The following is a 23,621-nucleotide window of genomic DNA, read 5'->3' on the forward strand; positions in this document are numbered from 1 at the left end:
CGCGGCGGGGGGAGGAGTCAAAACCGACAGAATAAGCAACAACTTCCGGATCAGACCTCCAGAATAAAAGTATGAGAACGAGTGAGCTGTCTATAATACTGTAGATAGACTCATTAGAGTAATCAGTTTTAGTAAGATGACATCAGTGGCTTTATTTAAAATAAATATATAATTATCCTAAAAATAAAGAACAATCAGAAATATATAATAAGCGTAGAAGAGCTCTTATATTGAAAGGTAAGCGGATTGGGATCCTGGGATTCTTCACGTAGCTTGATGCAGTTGAAAATCCTCACTGCGGCAGCCGAGCGCCCCCTGCTGCCACCTGTTGATCATGTTTAATGTTGGGAAGAAAACACCTTTAAAGGAAGAAGTATGTGTGCCTGATGGGAAAGCAGTGAATGCTCAGATGGGACAAAGAGCTTTGAGGTTTGTATTACTCTTTAAAGGTTTTGATTTATTTCAATGTGCTCAGAAGATTTCAGTTACACGTTTTAAAATGTTTACTGTTGTTAAAAGTTCACAAAGCAGTTAACAAAAAATATTTCAAGTTCAGGTTAAGAAACTCTGGCTGTTTTATGTTTTGTTTTGATAAAATGTTGATTATTTCATACCTTTTAAGCATTTTTCTTCCTTTAAAGACCAATAATTTTGTAATTTCTTGTTAAAAAAACAACATAAAATGTATTAATTGAATGAATATACGTTTCAAAATGAATCTCTAATCCTTCCATGGTGCTGTAAGCAAAATCTGAATTTTGGGCCCTCGCCAACAATAAACACATGACAGCTCTGGTAATGCTTTTTCCTTTGCACCATCTAGTGCTATTAAAGGTGATAATTAAAAGCAGTTTATGTACAGTAAAAACGCAAAATAAACAAACCAACAAATGCAATGACTTTGAAAAATAAGAAATAAATAATCCAAAAACAAATCAAACAATAACATATCAACCCTGTTCTTAACTAATGGAAATAAAATGCTACATGAAACCAGGTGGAAAATTAAATGAAATTTAAAGTTGAATAACTTGATCTTAAAACTTTTTAAATGTGTGTAACCCAATAGAAAACATAATCGACCTGTAACTAAATATGATTATTAGATGTTAAACTGATCTTTTTCTACAAACTGAAAGTATTACTGTAAGAGATCGGATTACCAACTAGGATGTTATTATTAATCAATTCAATTCAGTTTCATTATATAGTGCAAATTCACAACACGTCATCTCAAGGCACTTTATAATTCAACCAGATCATACAGTCAGATTATTTAAAATTTTCTATCTAAGGAAAACCAATTTATTGCATTGACTCGAAGGCAATCCCTCACACCAAGCATGCTTGTAGCAACAGTGGAGAGGAAAAACTCCCTTTTAACAGGAAGAAACCTTCAACAGAACCAGGCTCGGTGTGAGCGGCCATCTGCTGAAGCTGAATCACTGTTTTCTTATTCTTCTGTCATGGGAGTTTTCAGAAAAACTCTGCTCTGCAACATTTGAAGGGAGACATCCTCAGAGCTACACCAAGATTGGGATCTAATTTTTCTTTAGGATGTCAGGAGGTTTTTTTTGTTTGTATTCAGCTCCCTCTCATCAGACTCATCAGATGCCCGAGCCACCTCAACTGGCTCCTATCGATGTTGAGGAGCAGAAGGAGGCCCAAGATATTTAAACTTCTTCTAATATAAATTTGTCTCTAGGTTTACACACTCCTCGTCTGCTTGTCAATATGTCAACCAAGACCTGGAAATATTTTTCTTTCATATATATAAGTAATGATTTTTACGTGATTAGAAATATATTGGTGTAAAAAATGTACAATTTTTGCATGATATTGTGTAGGCGTTTAAAAAAAAGAATAATTTCAAAGAAATTGTAATACATGGAAAAAAGAAAAAAAAAAAAGCTGGGCATTATAGTTGCCCTGGAGTCCTAAGCAGTGCATCAGTTCACTCATAACCAGAGGCGTGAATCATCTTGGTCATAAATATATAAAGAAAAAAATGTAGTTTTAATTTACAGATTTAGTTTTTTTGCAGCAAACGCATCCCATCTAGTAACACCAGTAGGTGAAGTTAGACCAAATACTTACTTCAGATTGTAAAATAATCTGGAAATTTATCTTCCAGATTATTGTTCATTAAAGGAAGTTCTCCAGGCTCTGCTGGATTTCAGCTGCTTTCAGACTATAAGCAGTTTTCTCTTCTTTTCTTATTTTCTCTTCCTCTTAAATAAGCTTAACTTCTCATCATATGGGGAACATCAGGTTATTACCAATAGTTTTAAAGAAGGGCAATATTGTTTTTTCCAAACTTTATACTTTTAAATAGACCTCATCAAATGCATTTTTTGTCCATTGCAGGAAACCCATATAATACTAAAAAAATATTTGCAAAATAAACACTATTTAATCATTTAGTTTCTGAAAATTTCTATAAAAATATAGATGTGTTTGAAATTGTCATTTTCTTTTTTGTTACCTCCAAAAGAAAAGGTGCATTTATTGATATTTAGCTTCAAAATGGCCTCAGGAGCAGGAAACAGAATTCAAAAGTATTAGCACCAGTAACCTGAAGGCTGAGCAAAACATGAATAACTTTATTTCAGACAATCCAGTAAAATAATTTAGCACAAACATCGTTTTTGATTAATGATTATATATATATATATATATATATATATATATATATATATATATATATATATATATATATATATATTATTACCATGTATGTATTATTTAGAGCTTATTTCCGAAAAGGGTGAATGAAAAACTGCAAGCTTGAAAATAAACTACCTATGAGAGACGTTCTGGGGTTTTTTTCTTTGTTGAAATATAAACCTGGAAAACCCTGAAAAGACGTGTTGCATCATGAAACCAGTAAAGTGTAATCTGGAGGCCTGATGGTCACACTTGTTTTACTGACATCAGTATGAAAGCCTTCCCTTTGATCAGGAGAATCCCCTTCCTTAGAGAACGGATGCATCTGCCTGCTGTGTGGCAGAAGCTCATGGATCCAGAGGTTGGCTTTGCCTTCTGAAAAATATAAGAGTTTCTGTTTTTGAACAGTGGACTGGTTCCTCACCTCAATGTATCGCAGATCCTCTCTTTTAAAAAAAGGGGCACACTTGTCTAAAAACCAGCATTTCTCAGCTTCATCTTTTAAAATCTTTGTCAAAATTTAAACCATTTTTTGTGAAATTAAATGTTTTCATTTCCACGAATGAAACAGACTGAATCTTTATGTGCAAAGTCATCTTTAATGACTGAACGCCATCTTTCAAAATCATCATCAAACTTTGACAGATAAACACAAAAACATACATAAAGGTGCTTATTTTCTATTTTTAACACTGACCAACCCAAAACAGCACATAATAGTGAAAATCATGCTTGGTTTTCCCAGCCAAAAAGCACTAAAGTTGATTTTTTTTTATCAGAATAGATGTAAAACTTTACTGTCACTGATCTGGCTTAATGTTTTTCAACTATATCATTAGTCGGAAAGTAGAGGTGGATAAAGCAGCCAAAAAAATGTATTCAAGTTAAGGTAGAGCTACTTCTGCATATTTTTATTCAAGTAAAAGTCAGAGGTAGAAAAGCAAAAAAAAAAAAAAAAAAATAGCCTAAATAAGAGTGTAAAAATCTGCAGTAGGAATGCTACTGAGTAACTAATCATAACATCCGAATGATATTTAAATGCAACATAATCAGAATAAAATATAAAGTTATGCTTAGAAAAATACTTAAAGATACAAACAATAATATAACAAAAAAATAAATTCAAGCAGAAGAAACCTTTCACTAAATAGATCATTTTTCCTTCATAAAGTTTATTAAACTGATGTCCTTACAGTAGTTCCTGAAGAACTTTCAGTTTGGCTGTTTTTGGCTCCATCTAGTGGACAAAAGCTGTATTGTTTTACCTGAAGCTGGTATTTCCCATGAGGAGCAGCTCATTAAACTACATTTCTGTTTCCAGCTGCTGAGTGAAAGATAAATAGGGATGTAATAATCAATCAATGGCAAAATAATGTCAAATTATGTTGAAAATAAGAAATGTTTACCTTTTTAGAGCCTTGAAACAGAGAAATATGTTATTTTTTTGGATAATTTTACAGTAAACACACATACAGATCCCTGCAGGAAGCTGCAGCATTGCCTTAACATCAACCCTGCAATATTTGCACAAATTTAGTCTCTCAGGGAAATTTAGTCGCATCGACTTTCCTCTTTATAATAAATGTACAAAGGGGGAAGAGACGTATGCTGTAAAGCAGTCTGCACATTTTTAGTTTTGTTTATCAGAGTGACTGCCACTCTCCTTTAAAGCTGCTTAGTGAAGGTGAAAGCTCTATAGACACCCTAGGGCCATGACAGAGGGGTCATTTAACTAGTTATTACTAGCTAAGTCGACATATATTCACAAAAGTTATGAAAATATATTGTAAAGGTTGAAAAGTTAGTGCTGGTTTAACATGTCTATGAAATGTAACCACATATTATTCTTCATCTAGGGGGTCAAATTAGTTAATGGATTCCTACTGCCAAAGGTTCATAGTTAGGCGTGAAACCCAGACTTCAATGCTAAACTGTAGTTCTTCCTAAAGTTGTTCTATTAGGTTAAAGTCATGATTCTGTGCAGATCAGTCAGATTTCTCTTCACTAAACTTTATCCACCTGCGGGCATGGAAGTGAATGGAGAATTTGAATTGATTGATTTAGTGGCAGGAACTGATCCTCTGATGACAAAATGATACGTTTACTGTGTTTAGTTGATCTAGAAATGACCCAAATTAGCTCAGCAGAAAATAAAATAACTATAAAACTACTAAGGTTGTGTGCAAAAATGAAATCTTACTATCAAAATGTATGTTATTGTTTCTCTCTGTAATTTTGCTCACCTCCTAAAAAGTGGCCAGAATTTAGTATAACAGTATAATATTGACAGTATAATTCAAGTAAAAGCAAAAAGTACAGTGGAGTAAAAACACTCCTGAAAAGGTTTTTGTTTTAAAGTTTCCTACAGTAAATGTAACTAGTTCCTACCCACCTCTGTCCAGCACCAAAATCCAGTGGATTTATGGTAGTGCATCTTTCCTGTAGCTGAAATTAAACATTTCTAACTAATAAGAATCAGTACAGTTCTCATTATGCTCTGATATTCCTAAATAACATGTAATTAATCGAAGAAGCAGCCAAGACATCAATAATACCTAAGGAGCCGCTGAGATAAAGCTGTAAGCTGATGGACCAAAAATGTTAACAAAGGGATCATAAACATTTTAAATACCGGTAGCAGAAGACCTCTGCTCTATTTTCACTAAGACCTGAAGAATTACATTTCAATGAGGTTGTTATTTTACAGGTTAAGCTGAGGATTGATCCCACAGTTTAAAGCTACATAGAACTAGAGATCATCTACAACTTTTCTTAAAAAAAAAAAAGATTAAATAATAAAAATCAGGGTAGCTAGAACAGAGCCTAGAGGAACCCCAAATGTTAGCAGCATAGCATTTCCCTCACTGAGTTCAACAGAGAATATATAATGCTACAGAAGATGCTGCATTTCTTAAAATTTCCATGTAAATATGAGGTCAGCAGAAACAAAATGAAGTTATTTCACAGAAGGAACAGAGATATTCAGACTGTAAACAGTCACAACTCGTACTGGCTATAAGAATACATAGCAGGGGAAGACAAAAATAGTATTTGCATGCAAGATAACAGTGTTGTGGTAAAATAGGAAAAACTCTTAATATCAAATGTAGTAGCATACAATAGAAGGGAATCCATACTGTTTTACATAAATTATCTATCATACAAACATCTATTTGTAGTATAAATACATGAAAAAAACAGAATATCACCTTTTCTTTGATAATTTAAATATATTAATTTTTTATTTTATCCATTTAAATGTTTAATTTAAAAAAGAAATCTTACCAATAGACCGTGTATACGGTAAATAAAATAGGGTTGAAGTAAATCTTTGAAGGAGTGCAGTTCATACATGCTGCCAGCAGGTGTCAGTGTTTCCCCGTTTCTGATGCTTTTAAAATGAAAGCAGCTAAATAGAGAAACTTATCAAACCGCTTAGACTGATTAAACTTTTAGGTACAAATATGAAATATATACTATTTTTTAACACTAATCACATTAAAAAACATGTAAATCCTTCCACTAAATATAAAGCAGTCCCCACCCTGCTGCCTTCATAACATCCTCTCTCTCTGCCACCCTGACGTCATGTGTTCCCTTAGAGACTCCCTGAATACTGACTGACCCAGGAAATGAGGCGACGATCCTGGAATGTGAGGGCGTCCATCCACCCTCTTCCCTCCTCAGCCTTTTGTCCAGCGCCCTTAAAGCCTTTCCTCAGAACAAGGAGCTCCTTTCTCCTGTCGCTCCCTCCTCCATTGACTGGAGGATCTATTAAAGATCTGGTTGTGGCCACTTGCAGGAAAACTGAAGCCAGGGACAAAATAAACCATCCAACCATCAGGGTTTTAGAAAAAAGAATTACAGACGTTAACGATAATAACTACTAACCAGCAAAAGGACATAGGAAGACATAAATGAGGTATAAGGGCAACTTGTCATAGCTTAGGCCCTCCTACATGAGGGTCACCAACACAGTGCCTTACTAAAGTATTCACACCCTTTGAACTTTACCACTTATATAGTTTTTAATGAAGCTACAGGAAACTGGTCATCCAGTTAAACTTTGACTAGGCCCTTTTGACGTAAACAACTTGGAGGCATAAACTTTATCATTTTTAGAATTCCTTTTATTTAACTTCAAAATCTTTCACTGCATAACTGATGCAGAAATGTACGAAAGAGGATTAGGGCCACTGGAAAAAAAAAAAAAAGTTAACTGATTTTTTTAATTTTATTTCAGTACAGTATGGGAAAAAAGTCAGAATTCTGACTTTTTTTCTCAGAATTCTGACTTTTTTCTCAGAATTCTGACAATAAAAAAAAGTCAGAATTCTGAGAAAAAAGTCAGAATTCTGAGATTAAAGTCAGAATTCTGACTTTTTTCTCAGAATTCTGACTTTTTTCTCAGAATTCTGACAATAAAAAAAAGTCAGAATTCTGAGATTAAAGTCAAAATTCTGACAATAAAAAAAAAGTCAGAATTCTGAGATTAAAGTCAGAATTCTGACTTTTTTCTCAGAATTCTGAGAAAAAAGTCAGAATTCTGACAATAAAAAAAAGTCAGAATTCTGACTTTTTTATCGTCAGAATTCAGTCAGAATTCTGAGATTGAAGTCAGAATTCTGACTTTTTTCTCAGAATTCTGACTTTTTTCTCAGAATTCTGACTTTTTTCTCAGAATTCTGACAATAAAAAAAAGTCAGAATTCTGACTTTTTTATCGTCAGAATTCAGTCAGAATTCTGAGATTGAAGTCAGAATTCTGACTTTTTTCTCAGAATTCTGACTTTTTTCTCAGAATTCTGACTTTTTTCTCAGAATTCTGACAATAAAAAAAAGTCAGAATTCTGAGAAAAAAGTCAGAATTCTGAGAAAAAAGTCAGAATTCTGACTTTAATCTCAGAATTCTGACTTTTTTCCCATGTTAAACTGAAATAAAATTTAAAAATCAGTTAACTTTTTTTTTTTTTTTTTCCAGCGGCCCTAATCCTCTTCCGTAGAAATGAGTAAAAGACGTTTGGGCAAGTAAATAAGATGCTCTGTCGATGGATGAGATGTTTTTTCTTCTTTTAAATTTGACTTGAATATTTTGCCCTTTCAGCGACTGTAATGGTGGGCATGGCCATTTATTTCCTTTATTTCTAACAATATAAAGCATTATGCTTGCAGTCAAAAAGTGACAGTTTGCACATTTATTTCTTCCATGTTTAATCTTTAAAGCCTGAGGCAGGCTGCACATGGAGCCTTGTGTGTTTCACTTTTTGCCAGGAGTAAAAGTACGAGTACTTTAGCAAGGCACAGTATTTGGTTTTAGGTTTTTATGCTGATAAAATAAAGGATTTATTTAAGGTGTCACAGTGTAAAGGTCACATGCTAAGAAGGGAAAGGTGGAGGCTGATATGTGGGTCACAGAGCTGAATTATTTAAAGGATTCCACTCAGAAGTTCAGTTACTGCTTTCTCAAATAAAGATATGTGATAAAAAAGAAATAAAGAGGTGATATTTTATTGTGAGCTGCCTCAGTGCTGGGTCTCCACCTCCACCACAGTCCAGTCTCCAGCTGGAGCGCTGCCCCGGCTGCCAGGGGAGTAGCTGCTGACGGAGGTCACGGTGGCTGTAGGGGGGTTGAAGTGTGGAGGAAGGCTGGGCCACATGCTGCTCCTCAGGGGGCTGAGGGTCCCCCCGGTTCCTACGGGCAGCAGCAGCAGAGGAGGGCAGCCTTCTTCATCAGACAGCATCAAGGACTGGTTGATGAGCTGCTGGACCATGTCCACCTTCCTGTTCCACTCCAGGTCCTGCGGAGCCACAGGATGCGAGGCCAGCTGGACGTTCCTGTTCTGCTCTCCTCTGACCTCGTCCTCCTCGTCGCTGGTTTCCATGGCTTCGTAGATGGTGCAGAGTCCGGACGACGGCGACAGCATCACTCCAGTCGGGCTCCTCCTCAGCTGCTGCTGCTGCTGGATCTGCTTCTGCTGCATGCGGTACTGGTGCTCCAGCTCCAGCTGCCACTGCAGGACCTGCCTGCGCTGACGGTGCTCCTGCTGCTGTTGCTGCAGCTGAAGCTGGAGGAGCTCTCTGCGCTGCTTCTCCAGCTTCTTCTGCTGCTCCAGCCTGAGCCGCTCCTCCTCCAGCCACTGCCTCTTCTGTCTCTCCTGCTCCTGGCGATGCTGCTCCAGCCTCCTCAGCTGCTCCTCAATGATGGAGCACTGAGGAGGCGCCATCCTGGAAAAATGCTCCGCCAGCGCCGGATCAATGGGTCTCCTGTTGCCGGGTACTAACGCCAAGTAGTGGCCGTTGGCTACCGGAACACAGGGGGAGTGGTTCTGGTTCCGGTTGTCTTCCAGGGTGCGTGATTGCCACTTTAGGTCTTCGTCCGCTTCAGAGGTCTTTGAGTCTCCTGTGAGACAGTGAGGAGCACCTGAAGCATGGAGCACAGATGGAGGCTTTAAACAGAACGGGTGGAGGAACAAGGGGTCCAGGAGGAGCTGGGATCAATGTGAAGGTGGCCCTAAAGGTGTTCTTTAAAAAACAAACACTAAAGTAGGAAGATACCTTCTCCGTGAGGAGGATCACAGAACACTTTTATCCAACAATCCATGAAGGAAAAAGCATCAAAAACAGACAGGATGATGAAACACATACAGGCACTAGAAGACGCTTAAACACATTAAACCATCCTAGTCAGTGGTTAACCTGCTAGTTAGTTAAATTAAAGGCTGGATTCATCTAAAGCAGCGATTCCCAAACATCTCAGCCTAAAAAATAACACACCCTAAAAATACTTTTACATCTACTTTAGATTAAATTTAAACTATTTAAAATTCTAATAAATAATTAATATAAACACATTCAATTTTATAAAACGTTTAAGAACTTTAATTTTATTTCTAAATATTTTATATGAAAATATTGAACTTTTGAAATATACATTTTAGAATTAAATGTTATAAGAATAAATAATATAAATAATTAGATAAATAAAAAAAGCTGCATTTACTTATTTAATGGGACATTTGTATTTATGTTAATTATAAGACATTTTGTTCCTCCATGTACCTCAGAGGTGACATCACTAGAATGGTGAAAACAAAGCTGGGATCCATTATCAACCAAGTTTGGGTCGAGAGATTTACTACAGATATTAAACTAAAAAATATTAATGTTTAAGAGCTTAAAGATATAGAGACATCACTTAAAAATGTTTGATGACGTTCGGTTAGTTTATTACACCTGTAGGTCTTTGATCTTGTAGAAATGTTTTTATCCTGATGGATCATGAGCAGAGTTGGGTTGTTTTTTTTTTTTTGGAGTAGTTATTCTTCTTTCTTTACTTTTACTTCATACACTTGTAAAAATATCACTGATCTTGATCACATTTCTTTCAGTATTTTCAGATCAGGCGAAAATACAGGAAACGGTAGAAACTATTCTCTCCTGACAAACATATATCACCTACTGCTAGGATGCTTTTTATAAGTTTATGTTTAAAAAAAATGGATTTGAAAACTTTATTTTCTCTGAATTTTGAATCATGTCATTTTTATTTTTTATTAAAGAAATACCAGAATAGCTAACATAACATTGACTTTTAATTTCAGCGTTTAGTTTCATTGCTTGTTTTTCCTGTCTTGGCTGAGTTTTATTTCTCTCTTCGTAGTGACCTTGCATTTCTTAAAAGGAAATTTTGCTCTTGATTATTTTTATTGATGGAAATAAAAGTAGTAATACTCCAGAGATAAAATTTTCCAGTGATCTACCCACTCTGGTACTTTTTTTTTTTTTTGTGGGTCAGAAGCTGAGAAGTTTGGGAATCTTTGCTCCTTCTAAACGTATTCATGCCCCTTTAAGCTTTTCTATATTTCGTTATTTGCAGCTTCTAACAGGTTTTTCTCCCAGAACTGCTGGTTTTAGCCTCGTCCGGCTGCTAAGTAGAAGCTTCCCCACAGCATGATGCAGCCATGTCCAGCTAAAGATGGCTGTATTCAGGGTTGGGGGCTTTTTTCCTCTAATGGAAAATCGGAGTGGATCTCCGCAGTCTCCTCAAAGCTACTTTTAACTCCATCTTTCATCAACATCTTCGGATTGATCAACTAGAAACTCTGTATGAAACTTTCTCTGACCCGTCTGCTGTGCTCTTTATTCTGAAACTAAAACAAGAATTTCACAGATCAGCGTTCACTGGAAAAGTGATCTAGAATAAGTAAAAAATGTCTTAAATTAAGTGTATTTACCTTTGAGTAGGTAACTGAGATAGTTTGCCAATGGAATGAATATTTTTACTTTTAAAATAAGTTTAGATAAAATGCACTTGAAATAACACAATGCAATTGTTTCTTTCTTATTTTAAATGTAAATTTTCTTGTTCCACCTGCACCTCCTCAATCCAAGAGGCAATGCACTTATCGTAAGAAAAAATGGCTTATCTAGATTTAGATTTTTTTCCAGTGTTTATACTAAAGGCAGTCTTTTTTCCCCCCCTTTCAGAATGGAGCAAAACCAACTTAAAAATTTTTTATCTGAACTTTATTCTTCCAGTTCAGTCTTTTGCAAATTTTTTCAGAAAATAAATTCCAATTCTTCGCATTAAAACTTTGCTTTTAAAGGTGTCAGAAATGCCTAAATGTGCAGAAGTAGAAGGATGAGAATATGTGTGGAAAGTTCTCCAATCACTTCTGCAATAGAAAGTTTGGATGAGTCTGAACGGAGGTTTTAATGAGGCAGAACGGGTCAGAGGAAGCCTTGTGGAAATGTTTGAGCTGAACCAATTGAACCAACACCTGACCTTAACCCAGAGGTTAGGGTTCCGCTCATCTGTGGATGTTCAGGACGATAACTTAACATGTTAGGTGTTAAATAGGGCTTGCTTTTCAACAATATAAAGTAATAGTGTATAACTAGCTAGCTATAAATAGCTTTTTTTTTTCAGGGATATTACAAGAAATGATGCGGCAAGGAACAAACTATTTGAGGTTTCCCACCGCGAGGCCTCTTTGGTTTCCTTCTTCAGATAAACCCGTCACATGGTGAAGAACAGAGGACATCAAGTGGGGTGGTGGGTGGGGGGGGACCTTGTTTGACAAACATAACTTTATAAACACAAACAGCAACTGGACAAGGACATAAAGTTCAAGCATGCTGGATCCATTGGGAAAGTAAGAAACGGGAACAGAATGCCTTGAAATGATGTTTTAATGGGATTTTGAAAGATAACCTAGCGTCGCACCATTCACTGCTGAACACGTCTACTGTAGAACTGTTTCAAACGTCGGGTATTACAAAGTGTTTGTTAGTTAAACATGCAATATACTGTTGAAGTAGTAAAACCAAAAGCTTGCTACAGTAGGAGAAAAGCTGGAGTATAAAGCTACACTGTGGAAGCCATGAAGGTTTTATTAAATAATAAGCTACTTGTAATTCTTTTAAAGACACAAATGATGAGCCAACTGAAGGCCTAAAGCAGATACTGTCAGTAACGCATGTTTTATACTTTAACCACCTATGCATGAAAAATAAACCCAGAACCTCTCAAAACGCACATACAGAACGCCACCAACTGCTGTCTAACTAGGGCTGTCCCAAATAAGAGTTAAGGCTTCCAGCCTTTATTGAGAATCATCCAAAATGATGAGAGAAAAAAGGCTCACCCTGCCTCAAAAAAAAAAAAAAAAAAAAAAAAGGTACATAGTCAGGTTATATTCCAGTTATGATAAAATGAGGTTTTATATACTCCAAGTGTCCGACCTGATAGTGTTTGGATTGTCCATTTTGAGCCTAAATAGAAGCTCAGCACTTGGAGCTGACATAAACCAACAAGGCGCTATCTACAGACACTATTACTGAACTACCAGAAAACTTTATAGTGGCCATTGATGAAGCTACTAAAGTACGGGCTGCATCACACCGTGCTATAATGCTCAGAGGATAGGGCTAACAGCGACTAACAGCTGCATCGACCATAATGCTCAGAGGATAGGGCTAACAGCGACTAACAGCTGCATCGACCATAATGCTCAGAGGATAGGGCTAACAGCGACTAACAGCTGCATCGACCATAATGCTCAGAGGATAGGGCTAACAGCGACTAACAGCTGCATCGACCATAATGCTCAGAGGATAGGGCTAACAGGGGCTAACAGCTGCATCGACCATAATGCTCAGAGGATAGGGCTAACAGTGACTAAAAGCCGGATCGACCGTGCTATGATACTCACTGGAAAGGGCTAACGGCTGCGTCATCCGTGTTATAATGCTCAGAGAACAGGGCTAGCAGCGGCTAATGTCCGCGTCGCCTGTGCTACAATGCTCAGAGGATAGGGCTTACAGCAGCTGATGGCTACGTCGACCATGTTATAATACTCAGAGGATAGGGCTAGCAGCAGCTAACGGCCGCGTTGACTGTGCTGCAATGCTCAGAGGATAGGGCTAGCAGCAGCTAACGGCCGCGTTGACTGTACTACAATGCTCAGAGGATAGGGCTTACAGCAGCTGATGGCTACGTCGACCATGTTATAATACTCAGAGGATAGGGCTAGCAGCAGCTAACGGCCGCGTTGACTGTGCTGCAATGCTCAGAGGATAGGGCTAGCAGCAGCTAACGGCCGCGTTGACTGTGCTGCAATGCTCAGAGGATAGGGCTAGCAGCAGCTAACGGCCGCGTCGCCTGTGCTACAATGCTCAGAGGATAGGGCTTACAGCAGCTGATGGCTACGTCGACCATGTTATAATACTCAGAGGATAGGGCTAGCAGCAGCTAACGGCCGCGTTGACCGTGCTGCAATGCTCAGAGGATAGGGCTAGCAGCAGCTAACGGCCACATTGACCGTGCTGCAATGCTCAGAGGACAGGGCTAGCAGCAGCTAACGGCCGCGTTGACCGTGCTGCAATGCTCAGAGGATAGGGCTAGCAGCAGCTAACGGCCACATTGACCGTGCTGCAATTCTCAGAGGATAGGGCTAGCAGCAGCTAACGGCCACATTGACCGTGCTGCAATTCTCAGAGGATAGGGCTAGCAGCAGCTAACGGCCACATTGACCGTGCTGCAATGCTCAGAGGACAGGGCTAGCAGCAGCTAACGAACGGGTCGACCATGCTATAACGCTCAGAGGATAGGGCTAACAGCAGTTAACGGTCGCGTCGACCATGTTATAATGCTCAGAGGATAGGGCTAACAGCAGTGTTACTCGTGTTTATTTCCTTTACAGCAACATCAAAATGCTTCCCAAGCTTTAGCTCCAACTATAGTGAACTCTTAGGGTAGGGTGTTTTCCTAGCTCAGCTCCAATTTAATCCCTTTTGGAATTTAACATGTACTTGATGACCAATGGTACATGTGCATGGTGATCAAATTCTGGTTATATACAAAGAAAGGTGATATTTAGTAACAAATGGAGCATAGACAAAGCTTGAATCACTAAAATAACAAATGCTACGCCAGGCAGTTATTGGTGTCTTACATATGTCAAACACCATGACTATGTACCTTTAATTAAAAATACATATTTTTAAAGAATTTTTAATGTGTTTATTCACTTTAAACATAAAATACTTAACATAACAACATTAACGTTTATTTCAAAAAGCACATGACTTCCAAATATTTTATTTTTTAAATTATTCACCAATCAGGAAGCTTTAAAAGTAGAGAGATGTTTGTTTTCCTCTCAGGTGAGGTTTGTTGGCCATTCGTTGTCATGGCAGGAATTTGAATTAGTGACTTCATTCAAAAGTATAAAGAATCCGATTTTAGTTTTAGTGGTACAAATGCAGAAAGAAAATTCACTTTCTATAAGTCCAAATTTGGAAATAATTATGGCAACAAAACATTAAAGTATTTGGGTCAGCCCTAACTAATCCTCCTACGTCATTAGAACCTGCAAAGACAAAACCAGCAGTGTTAATAACTAACCTTTATTATCAATAAAGCTGAAAGATTTGGAACAACAGAAAGGTTTAAAAATTAATACGTGACTATCGCTATAGTGCAGAACATGGAGAGTGCACACAGGGTAAGGAGGACCAGGTTTAACAGGAAAAAAAACCCCAAAACAAAGCAAATACAAAAAACAAACAAAAAAACATTTGTTGGTAAAAACAGTAGGATAAATACACAATGAGTCCGTATCCTTCCATCGGTGTTTCTTTGCTCTTTCTCAGTTTAAAGGCCCAGTTAAAATGGACCAACCAGTCAATTCGCCGTCGTGGGCAACAGAATATGCAGCGTTACTTAAAAAGAACATTCGACTAGAAAAGATCATAGCTATGGTACATAACGGAGTTTTAGCCGTACACTCAGAACGTGGTAAGAAAGAGGGAGGCTTCATTTAAAAATCGCTACAGTCTTTTTTTTTTCCGTCTCCTTCGATCATTTTTCAAAAAATCTGTGCCTACAATCTTGGTCTCCTTGTTTTCTGCTAAGACATCTAATCCGACCGGAGGAAAGAACAAACATCGGGGGGGGAAGGGGAGAGTTGCAGGAAAAAGGTGCATTCCAGGGATGACGGAGGGGGGCCTTATACGTTACCTTCCAGGAAACTATCAGTCTTATCACATATGGTGGAGAAGTAAGGTGTCTGGCTGTTGTCTGACTCGCCGCATTCCTGGTCCACCAGGTCCTCGCTGCCCTCCAGGGGGTTCCCCTTCTCCCGGTGATCTACAGCAACCTTTCCTCCGAGCAAGAAGTGGTGCTGGTCCAGACCGGGGAAGTCTTCTCCGTGGCAGACCAAAGGGATCAGGTCTACGGCGCTGCCCAGCAGGTCGTCGGCCTGAGCCGTGGCAGCAGACGGTGGCACAGTAAGCTCCTTGATGAGGGAGGGGTCCTTGGCCTCCTCAGGAAGTTGTTCCTCGTTCTCCAGGGAGAAGATCCCCGGGCTCTTCCCGCAGCTCTCAGCCATGGAGTGAGCGTTGGATGTGGTGCAGTCGAAGCCATAAGATGCAACGGAATTGGCTGACTGAGGGGTTGCTCCACCTCCATCCTCTTCACCCTCTCCTGCTGGCAGATCTCCTGCCTCCTCATCCTCCTCCAGAGCCGGTAAGCTAACAGTGGGAGGGGGACTTTCAAACGCTGCCCTTTCATCATCCATCATCATCATCATCGGTGCCTCTGGGTCGTTGATCTGTATCTCCCCCTCTGTGTCGCTGGCCTCGTCGCCAGAGGAAGATGGAGATGAAGGGACGGAGGCGGGGGCGGTTGGGGTTCCCGTTCCGAGAACTTCATCTGCAGGCAGAGTCTCAGCCTCCTCCTCCTCTCCATCGCCTTTCTCCAGGTGAATTCCTAAATCCTGGTCCATAACGGGCTGACCGGCCGCAGGCACAGGGGTCTGCTGTTTGTCAGAGCGGGACTCGACTCCAGAGCTGCTGTCGTAATCACCGGGATCCTCCGGGGTGCTCGTCTCGCTGCCGCTGTGAGCGTGCGGTGCGTCGGACTGGGGCACGCCTCCAGCTGGATGGGCGAGAATGTCGTCATCGTCTCCTTGGGCTGAGAGATGGTGCTGGGGTTCCTGTGCTGTCTGCTGAGGGAAGGAAGGTGCCCCGCCGTCAACACGAGCTTGAGCAGGAGACTGGGTGGGCGTCTCTGATTCGGCCGCGTCGTGGTCAGACACTGGGCTGGGGGAGGACATAGGGGGCTGGGAGGCCGGCTGAGCCCACCTATCTGAGAAGGGGTTGGTCTGACCCCAGGAGGAAGCAGCGGGGCCAACAGACATGGGGCCAGAGTGGGTCAGGTGGTTCAGGTTCTCCTCGTTAAAATCCTCGTCCACATTGCCACCGCTCTCAGTCACACCTTCGCTGTGCATCTCCACATCCTCATCATCTTCCTCATCCTGTTTGTGCTCCTGGAACACTTTGTGCTGCTCCTCGCTCAGGTCCATGTCATCCACTCGCTCATCATCCTCATCCTCTTCTTCCTCGTTGGCTAGCGTTTCCACATTAGGGGAACCCATGAGGTTTCCGTCTCCCTCAGAGCCTCTGAGGCTGGAGTCGATCAAGGCGTCTGAGCTCTGCGTTCCCTCCAGTAGAGCCGTGTGCAGAGTGCTGCTGAGGTCCGACACCCCCTGCTGCCGGCTACTGGTGCAGCTGCTCATGTCTTCGGAGTCCATCCCAGACAGCAGGTCATCGCCGTGCCAACCGGCCGAACCTCCGAATGCCGATGACCTTGCCTGGAAGTCGTCGGAGGGTTGGGATGTACTCATGTCGGTGACCAAAGATGAGAGCTGGTGACCTTGTCTCCGCTCTTCTTCATATTCATAGTCATCATCGTCATCCTCATTGATCTCTTCATCTGCCTTTTCCACTGCCTCCTCTTTGTCATGAGGCGACAGCAGATCTCTGTGGACATAATCATCTAAAGGCAAAGCACCGAAATTCTGAGGCTCTCCAACTGCAGAAAAGGCCCCTGGAGCTGTGGAGGGAAATGCCGGTTCCTCATCTTCTTCCTCCTCCTCATAACCTTGCATCCTCTGAACATCATACTCCTTCTCTGTGTCCTCCCCTGCCTGGAATGTCATCACGTTAAGCAGGTTCTGGGGTGCCAGACTAGCTGCGGGTTTGTTTGTGTTCCAGGAGTTAGAGGGCTCATCCAAGTCTAACAGAGAGGAGTCGTTCTGTGATTCTCTAACAGGAGAGGCAGGTCCTGCTGGGGAGCAGGGAGGAGACATGACCGTAGTTCCTAAGGAAGGAGCCGAGCCCGTGTCCTCTAATTCAAAAGCAGTCATCTGAGGTGACATCCGGACACCGGTGGCTGCTTCACTTCTTTGCTCTGGTGTCGGTTCCCGCAGGGCGTTTGGTGATGGTGTCCTCACAGGTTCAGGAGATGGCTCCCACATCCGCACAGGTTCTGGAGTAGCTTCCCGTTCCCTCACAGGCTCGGGAGTGGGTTCCCGCATGGGCTCTGGGGTTGGTTCCCTCACGGGCTCTGGGGTTGGTTCCCTAACCTTTACGGGCTCTGGTGTCTGTTCCCTCAGGGGCTCTGGTGTCTGTTCCCTCAGGGGCTCTGGGGTCGGTTCCCTCAGGGGCTCTGGGGTCGGTTCCCTCAGGGGCTCTGGGGTCGGTTCCCTCAGGGGCTCTGGGGTCGGTTCCCTCAGGGGCTCTGGGGTCGGTTCCCTCTGGGGCTCTGGGGTCGGTTCCCTTTGGGGCTCTGGGGTCGGTTCCCTCTGGGGCTCTGGGGTCGGTTCCCTCTGGGGCTCTGGGGTCGGTTCCCTAACCTTTACGGGCTCTGGGGTCGGTTCCCTAACCTTTACGGGCTCTGGGGTCGGTTCCCTAACCTTTACGGGCTCTGGGGTCGGTTCCCTCAGGGGCTCTGGGGTCGGTTCCCTCAGGGGCTCTGGGGTCGGTTCCCTCAGGGGCTCCGGTGTCGGTTGGCGTACCTTCATGGGCTCTGGTGTATGCTCTGTCACAGGCTCTGGTGTCGGGTCCCTCAGGGGCTCCGGTGTTGGTTCCCGTACCTTCACGGGCTCTGGTGTCGGTTCCCTCAGGGGCTCTGCAGATGGGTCATTTACAGGCTCCTGTATCTTCTCATGGTCCTCCTTAACATTGAGCCCTGATGTCTTGGCATTATCTTCGGCAGGAGGCTGAGACTCTTCTGGGTTTGCAAACACCGATGCTGCAGTAGCAACTGCTGCAGCAGCAGCAACTACTCCAGCTATTTCCTTTCCACGCTCAATAATTGTGGCAACTTTAGGACCTCGTTTGACAGGAGTTGGAGTCGTACTTCCAACAGTTTTCTTGGGGCTGGAGGTCTTATTTGTAGGTGTTTTGGTGATCTTGGAGGCATCCTTGGAAGGTGTGGGCTTACTCTCTTGTGGTTTGGGGCGACTTGGTGTCTTTGTTTCCACACTCTTATTAGTGGGAGGCTTTTTGGCGGAGACATCTAATTTTGTTTTGGGGGTCTCTGGTTTAGCAGACTTTGTTATAGAGGAAGGGCGACTAAGGGGGGATTCTACAGGTTTTTTGGCTGCTGGAGTTGCTGGTTTGGTAAGATCTGAAAGACAACAAGTAGGAGTAAAAGAATGTTAAGGCAGATAAAAGGAATGTGTTGATCAAAACCTCAGGCTGTTAGACGTCTGTTTTCTGTGTAGATATAAAACTATAGACACCAATTCAAACTCAGCTCACCTGAAAAAATGATAACCAAGTGAAATTAAATACTGTAAATGCTTCTTTAACGAGATGTTGATGGTGGCTGGGAGCTCTCCTGTACTGTTCTGATTTACAGCAGTGTTGGAGAAGCCTCTGACTGTAGTTACTGTTGTCTGATGAAGAGGATGCCAAGGTTCTTCCACAGTGTGTTGCCGATATCTTGTTTTTGTGACTTCAGTAATTCATACATTTAATACTTGTGTAATTTTATACAGGAATTAGAGCGACATGTATACGTTGGCTGTTGATTATTAAGTGCCCTTTTTTCTTTGTATCTATGGGATCAAGATGACCTTACCAGAACATAAAGTTTTATTAACTTTTTATGTTTTATATTCTATTTAAAATACGACATATATCTTAATTTATTGTGCCAGCTGTACTAAATACTGACTGATAATCTGGCAAATTAGAAATCATTAGTGCTTCACAAATGTTATTAATTCAGTAACCAACAGATTCCTGTTTTGTTATATTTCATAAATAATTTTAAAGTACAGAGATGTAAAACTATCGTTAACAGACTGGGCTCACCCTTAGAGATAGGGTGTAGAGCTCAGTCATCGGGGAGGACTTAGAGTAGAGCTGCTGCTCCTCCACATCGAGAGGAGCCAGCTAAGGTGGCTTGGGCATCTGATTAGGATGCCTCCTGGACGTCTCCCTGGTGAGGTGTTCCAGGCATGTCCCACCGGGAGGAGGCCCAGGGGGAGACCCAGGACACGCTGGAGGGACTATGTTTCTTGGCTGTCCTGGGAACGCCTTGGGATTCCCCCAGAGGAGCTGGCGCATGTGGTTGGGGAGAGGGACGTCTGGGCCTCCCTACTGAAGCTGCTACCCCCGCGACCTGACCCCGGATAAGCGGAAGAAGATGGATGGATGGATAACAGACAGGGTATGTCACTCTGATATACTGTCAGGCTATTAAAAAAATAGAATCAAAAATAAATTGAACTTTATTGATCTCACAATGGAGAAATTAACCCTCTGCCTTTAACCCATCCCCTTGGGGAGCAGCGCCTGGGGAGCAATCGGGGGTTAGGGGTCTTACTCAGAGACCCAGAGTGGCAGTCTTTGGGAGTTGGTTTCAAATTCACAACCTAAGAATTCCAAGCCCTATGCCCCATCCTCTAGGCAAACTCTCCCCCTAGTTTGTGCTGTTAGCAGTGTTTTTAAACAAGTAGTTCTGTTTGCTCTCAGAGGAACACAAAAACTCAACTCCATTAAGTGCATTAACTTACCAAAGCCTTCACCATCTACTGTGCTAATTGTCTGTGTTTTGTTTTTTTGTCATGCAAGAAATCCATCCATCCATCCATCCATCCATCCATCCATCCATCCATCCATCCATCTTCTGACACGCTTATCCTGAGTGGGGTGTTATGGTCCGGCTCTTAAACCATAACAAATGAAAGGGAAGCAACGCTAGGGATAACTTAAAAAAGGAATTTATTTAACAAAAATTATAACTGGTTGGGGAAGAAAGGGAGAAGGGGGAGAGAGTGGCAGGGAGACAGAAAGAAAATAAGGGACTTAGTCAAAGAAAGTGGTGCATCTTAAAGTGGATCTGACGTCCTCTGGAGACACTGGCCAGCTGCCTCCACTTCCAATCAGCACCAATTAAGGAGTCCAAAACATGGAGGTTAGAGACCCAGAGGAAAAGGCCTTGGGCCGTAACAGGGGTCACAAGGGGTGCTGGTGCCTCCAGCAGTCAATTGGGCGAGAGGCAGGGTCATGTAAGAAATGTTTTGTGTAAGCCTCTCCATTTTCTATAAAAACATATTACAGAAGCTTTGCCACTTGTCCATGCAGGGAAACAAAATGGGCTCTATTTAGGTGATAAGTTAAAGTCGTAGGGAAGCAGCTGTTCCAACCGTTGCACCGAATTCTCCAGAGTGGTGCCGTACTTTACACGAGTGAATACAGTGAATGTGATTGGTCCTTTATCAAGGGGGCGGGATTGTTGTGGCAGAAGGTTTGCAAGCAAATTTGATTGTGACCGGTTGTTCAGAAGCATCTTTCTAACCAGTTAGCAACATAGTGCTAGTAGGTTGACAATGGGAAATTCCATTGGGACCAAGTAGCGCTAAATTGGTGACTTAGAATCGACACTGTCAACGAACGCTATGGACAGCGGAAACATTTTTATTTAGCAGAGGAAAGCGGGGATGAAGATGTTGTGGAAGAGGATGTCAGGGCGGCAGAAGCTTGGTTTGCTGTAGAAGGCTTACAGCCGTACATGTTTGAGCCCTTGCCTCGCAACGCTGCCAGTTCTGTTAGCTCTACGCCTGCTGAAGACACAGACGTCCATCCCCGTGAACACTGGGACGGAACTCTGTGGTAGAGTAACTGAGTCTTATTTGTTATATTAATCGTTTTGTATACATTAGCTGCCATATATGAATCAAGATGCTGTGAGTGAACACATTTGATTGACAGATGACATAATATATGATTGGCCGAATTTAGGTGTGCAAACTGACATATAACTAACTGGCCTGTATAAAATTGGGGGGGGGGGGGGGGGGGGGGGGGGGGGGGGGGGGATTTTTAGATTTTTAAGACAGGATTTTTTAAAAATATAAATGTTCTAAATTTTGGGACAATATCATCTGACAAAGAGTACATTTATATACATGTTTAAGCCAGAATGATTCGACATTTGAAATATGATTTCCCTACGACTTTAAGAGTTCTAGTGTTTATATACAAAAAGAACCAAATAAAGTCCATTCTGCATCCTTGTGCCCGTTAAGCATTGTAAATAAGCCTGGACCGTACTCCAGATTGATTCATGTTTCTGCTCTGGCATGCTTTTGCTGTGGCATTACTTCTCTTGTAAATACCAATGAAGCTCTGACAGCAAACAGCCCTCTAGTGGACAGAGGTATCATTACAACACTTAAAGAATTCCTTTTAAGCAGTTATCATCAGTTCATAGGATTGAACACATTTATATGATTAAAGAATAATCTATTTTTTTTTTCTTTCATCTCTAATCTGTAAAAGAAGTGTTTTGTCAAATGATCACAAAGGCTGACATCATAAAAGTTAATTATAGGATTCCAGTTTATTGAGATTTTTTTTCTCCCTTCAATTTCAGGGATTTGCCTCTCTTGACTTTACCTTTTTTCACAGGGGTTTTGTTTTTAGCCTGTGATAGAGGCGGTTTGCCACTAGAGGGGGTAGCAGGGCTTGACTTGGGAGTAGCAGTCTTAGCTGAGGCCGGTTTCGGGGTAGCAGGTTTGGATGTAGCTGTGGAGCTCTTGGCTGGGCCGGCTGACTGAGATGACCCAGTCGCTGGTCTAGATGATGCTGTGCCTGCTGTAGGCCTAAAGAAACACACATAAAAAGATTTATTAGTCATGCTGGAAAAACAGAAAATATTTTAAATCTCCACCTAGTGCCAAACCCAATACTTTCACTCTTTGAGACAGGAAAACATCCCTACAGGTAATGAAAAATAATTATAGCCAGTATTCGTCTAAAGAAGTTGTTCAAACAATACAAATAAAAAACAAAAAACAAAGGTTCACATGCCATCATAGATGCCTCTGATTTATTTCTCTATAAACCAAAGTATGCTGATCTTAACTAACCAGGTGATTCATCCATATAATTTTGCGTTGTAAAGTCAAACTATATATATATATATAAATTTTTACTGCAATTTTCTTTCGATTTCTTTCTACCTAAAGTATTTTTTTTTATATCTACAGGTGCTGGTCATAAAATTAGAATATCATGAAAAAGTAGATCGATTTCAGTAATTCCATTTAAAAAGTGAAACTTGTATATTATATTCATACATTACATACAAACTCATATATTTCAGATGTTTATTTTGTTTAATTTTGATGATTACAAATGACAACAAATTAAAATCTCAAATTCATCATATCAGAAAATTAGAATATTGTGAAAAGGTTCAAAATTGATGGCCCCTGGTGCCACACTCTAATCAGCTAATTAACTCAAACCACCTGCAAAAGCCTTTAAATGGTCTTTCAGTCTAGTTCTATAGGCTTCACAATCATGGGGAAGACTGCTGACTTGACAGTTGTCCAAAAGACGACCATCGACACCTTGCACAAGGAGGGCAAGACACAAAAGGTCATCGCTAAAGAGGCTGGCTGTTCACAGAGCTCAGTGTCCAAGCACATTAATAGAGAGGCGAAGGGAAGGAAAAGATGTGGTCGAAAAAAGTGTACAAGCAAGAGAGATAACCGCACCCTGGAGAGGATTGTGAAACAAAACCCATTCAAAAATGTGGGGGAGATTCACAAAGAGTGGACTGCAGCTGGAGTGAGTGCTTCAAGAACCACCACACACAGACGTATGAAAGACATGGGTTTCTGCTGTCGCATTCCTTGTGTCAAGCCACTCTTGAACCACAGACAGCGTCAGAAGCGTCTTGCCTGGGCTAAAGAGAAACAGGACTGGACTGCTGGTGAGTGGTCCAAAGTCATGTTCTCTGATGAAAGTAAATTTTGCATTTCCTTTGGAAATCAAGGTCCCAGTGTCTGGAGGAAAAGAAGAGAGGCACTTCATCCACGTTGCTTGAAGTCCAGTGTAAAGTTTCCACAGTCAGTGATGGTTTGGGGTGCCATGTCATCTGCTGGTGTTGGTCCATTGTGTTTTCTGAGGTCCAGGGTCAACGCAGCCACATACCAGGAAGTTTTAGAGCACTTCATGCTTCCTGCAGCTGACCAACTTTTTGGAGATGCAGATTTCATTTTCCAACAGGACTTGGCACCTGCACACAGTGCCAAAGCTACCAGTACCTGGTTGAAGGACCATGGTATCCCTGTTCTTAATTGGCCA

At 41.3% G+C, this 23,621-nt stretch overlaps 2 protein-coding genes across 4 annotated transcripts in view; both read right to left on the reverse strand.

Annotated features, from left to right (window-relative positions):
* Positions 1-7,642: 7,642 nt before the first annotated feature.
* LOC119786861 (UPF0746 protein DDB_G0281095-like) lies at positions 7,643-12,341 on the reverse strand. The gene is made up of 2 exons (XM_038290416.1): positions 11,648-12,341; positions 7,643-9,087 (listed from the first exon to the last, which is right to left on the reverse strand). Exon 2 carries the CDS (start codon positions 8,888-8,890, stop codon positions 8,189-8,191), a length of 702 nt encoding a protein of 233 aa, XP_038146344.1. The 5' UTR covers positions 8,891-9,087; positions 11,648-12,341; the 3' UTR covers positions 7,643-8,188.
* Positions 12,342-14,560: 2,219 nt separating this feature from the next.
* Positions 14,561-23,621, reverse strand: part of wu:fb95e10 (microtubule-associated protein futsch) — a 50,026-nt gene continuing 40,965 nt past the window's right edge. Inside the window, exons 4-6 of one of the 3 annotated variants that reach the window (XM_038290414.1) lie at positions 21,924-22,129; positions 17,976-18,642; positions 14,561-17,921 (exon numbers count right to left, since the gene is read on the reverse strand). In XM_038290414.1, the coding sequence (XP_038146342.1) occupies positions 15,179-17,921; positions 17,976-18,642; positions 21,924-22,129 (3,616 nt within the window). In that variant the 3' untranslated portion in view covers positions 14,561-15,178. Of the gene's footprint in view, positions 18,643-21,923; positions 22,130-23,621 lie in introns of all 3 variants that reach the window. The other 2 variants (XM_038290415.1, XM_038290413.1) reach the window with 2 other exon arrangements.

This window comes from Cyprinodon tularosa, unplaced genomic scaffold (genome assembly GCF_016077235.1).
Source record: "Cyprinodon tularosa strain WSP-4 unplaced genomic scaffold, ASM1607723v1 ctg280, whole genome shotgun sequence".
Taxonomy (NCBI): Eukaryota; Metazoa; Chordata; class Actinopteri; order Cyprinodontiformes; family Cyprinodontidae; genus Cyprinodon; species Cyprinodon tularosa.

Coding starts and splice junctions, on each gene's coding strand:
- LOC119786861 (XM_038290416.1), bottom strand. CDS start 8,890: ATGGCGCCTCCTCAGTGCTCCATCATTGAGGAGCAGCTGAGGAGGCTG.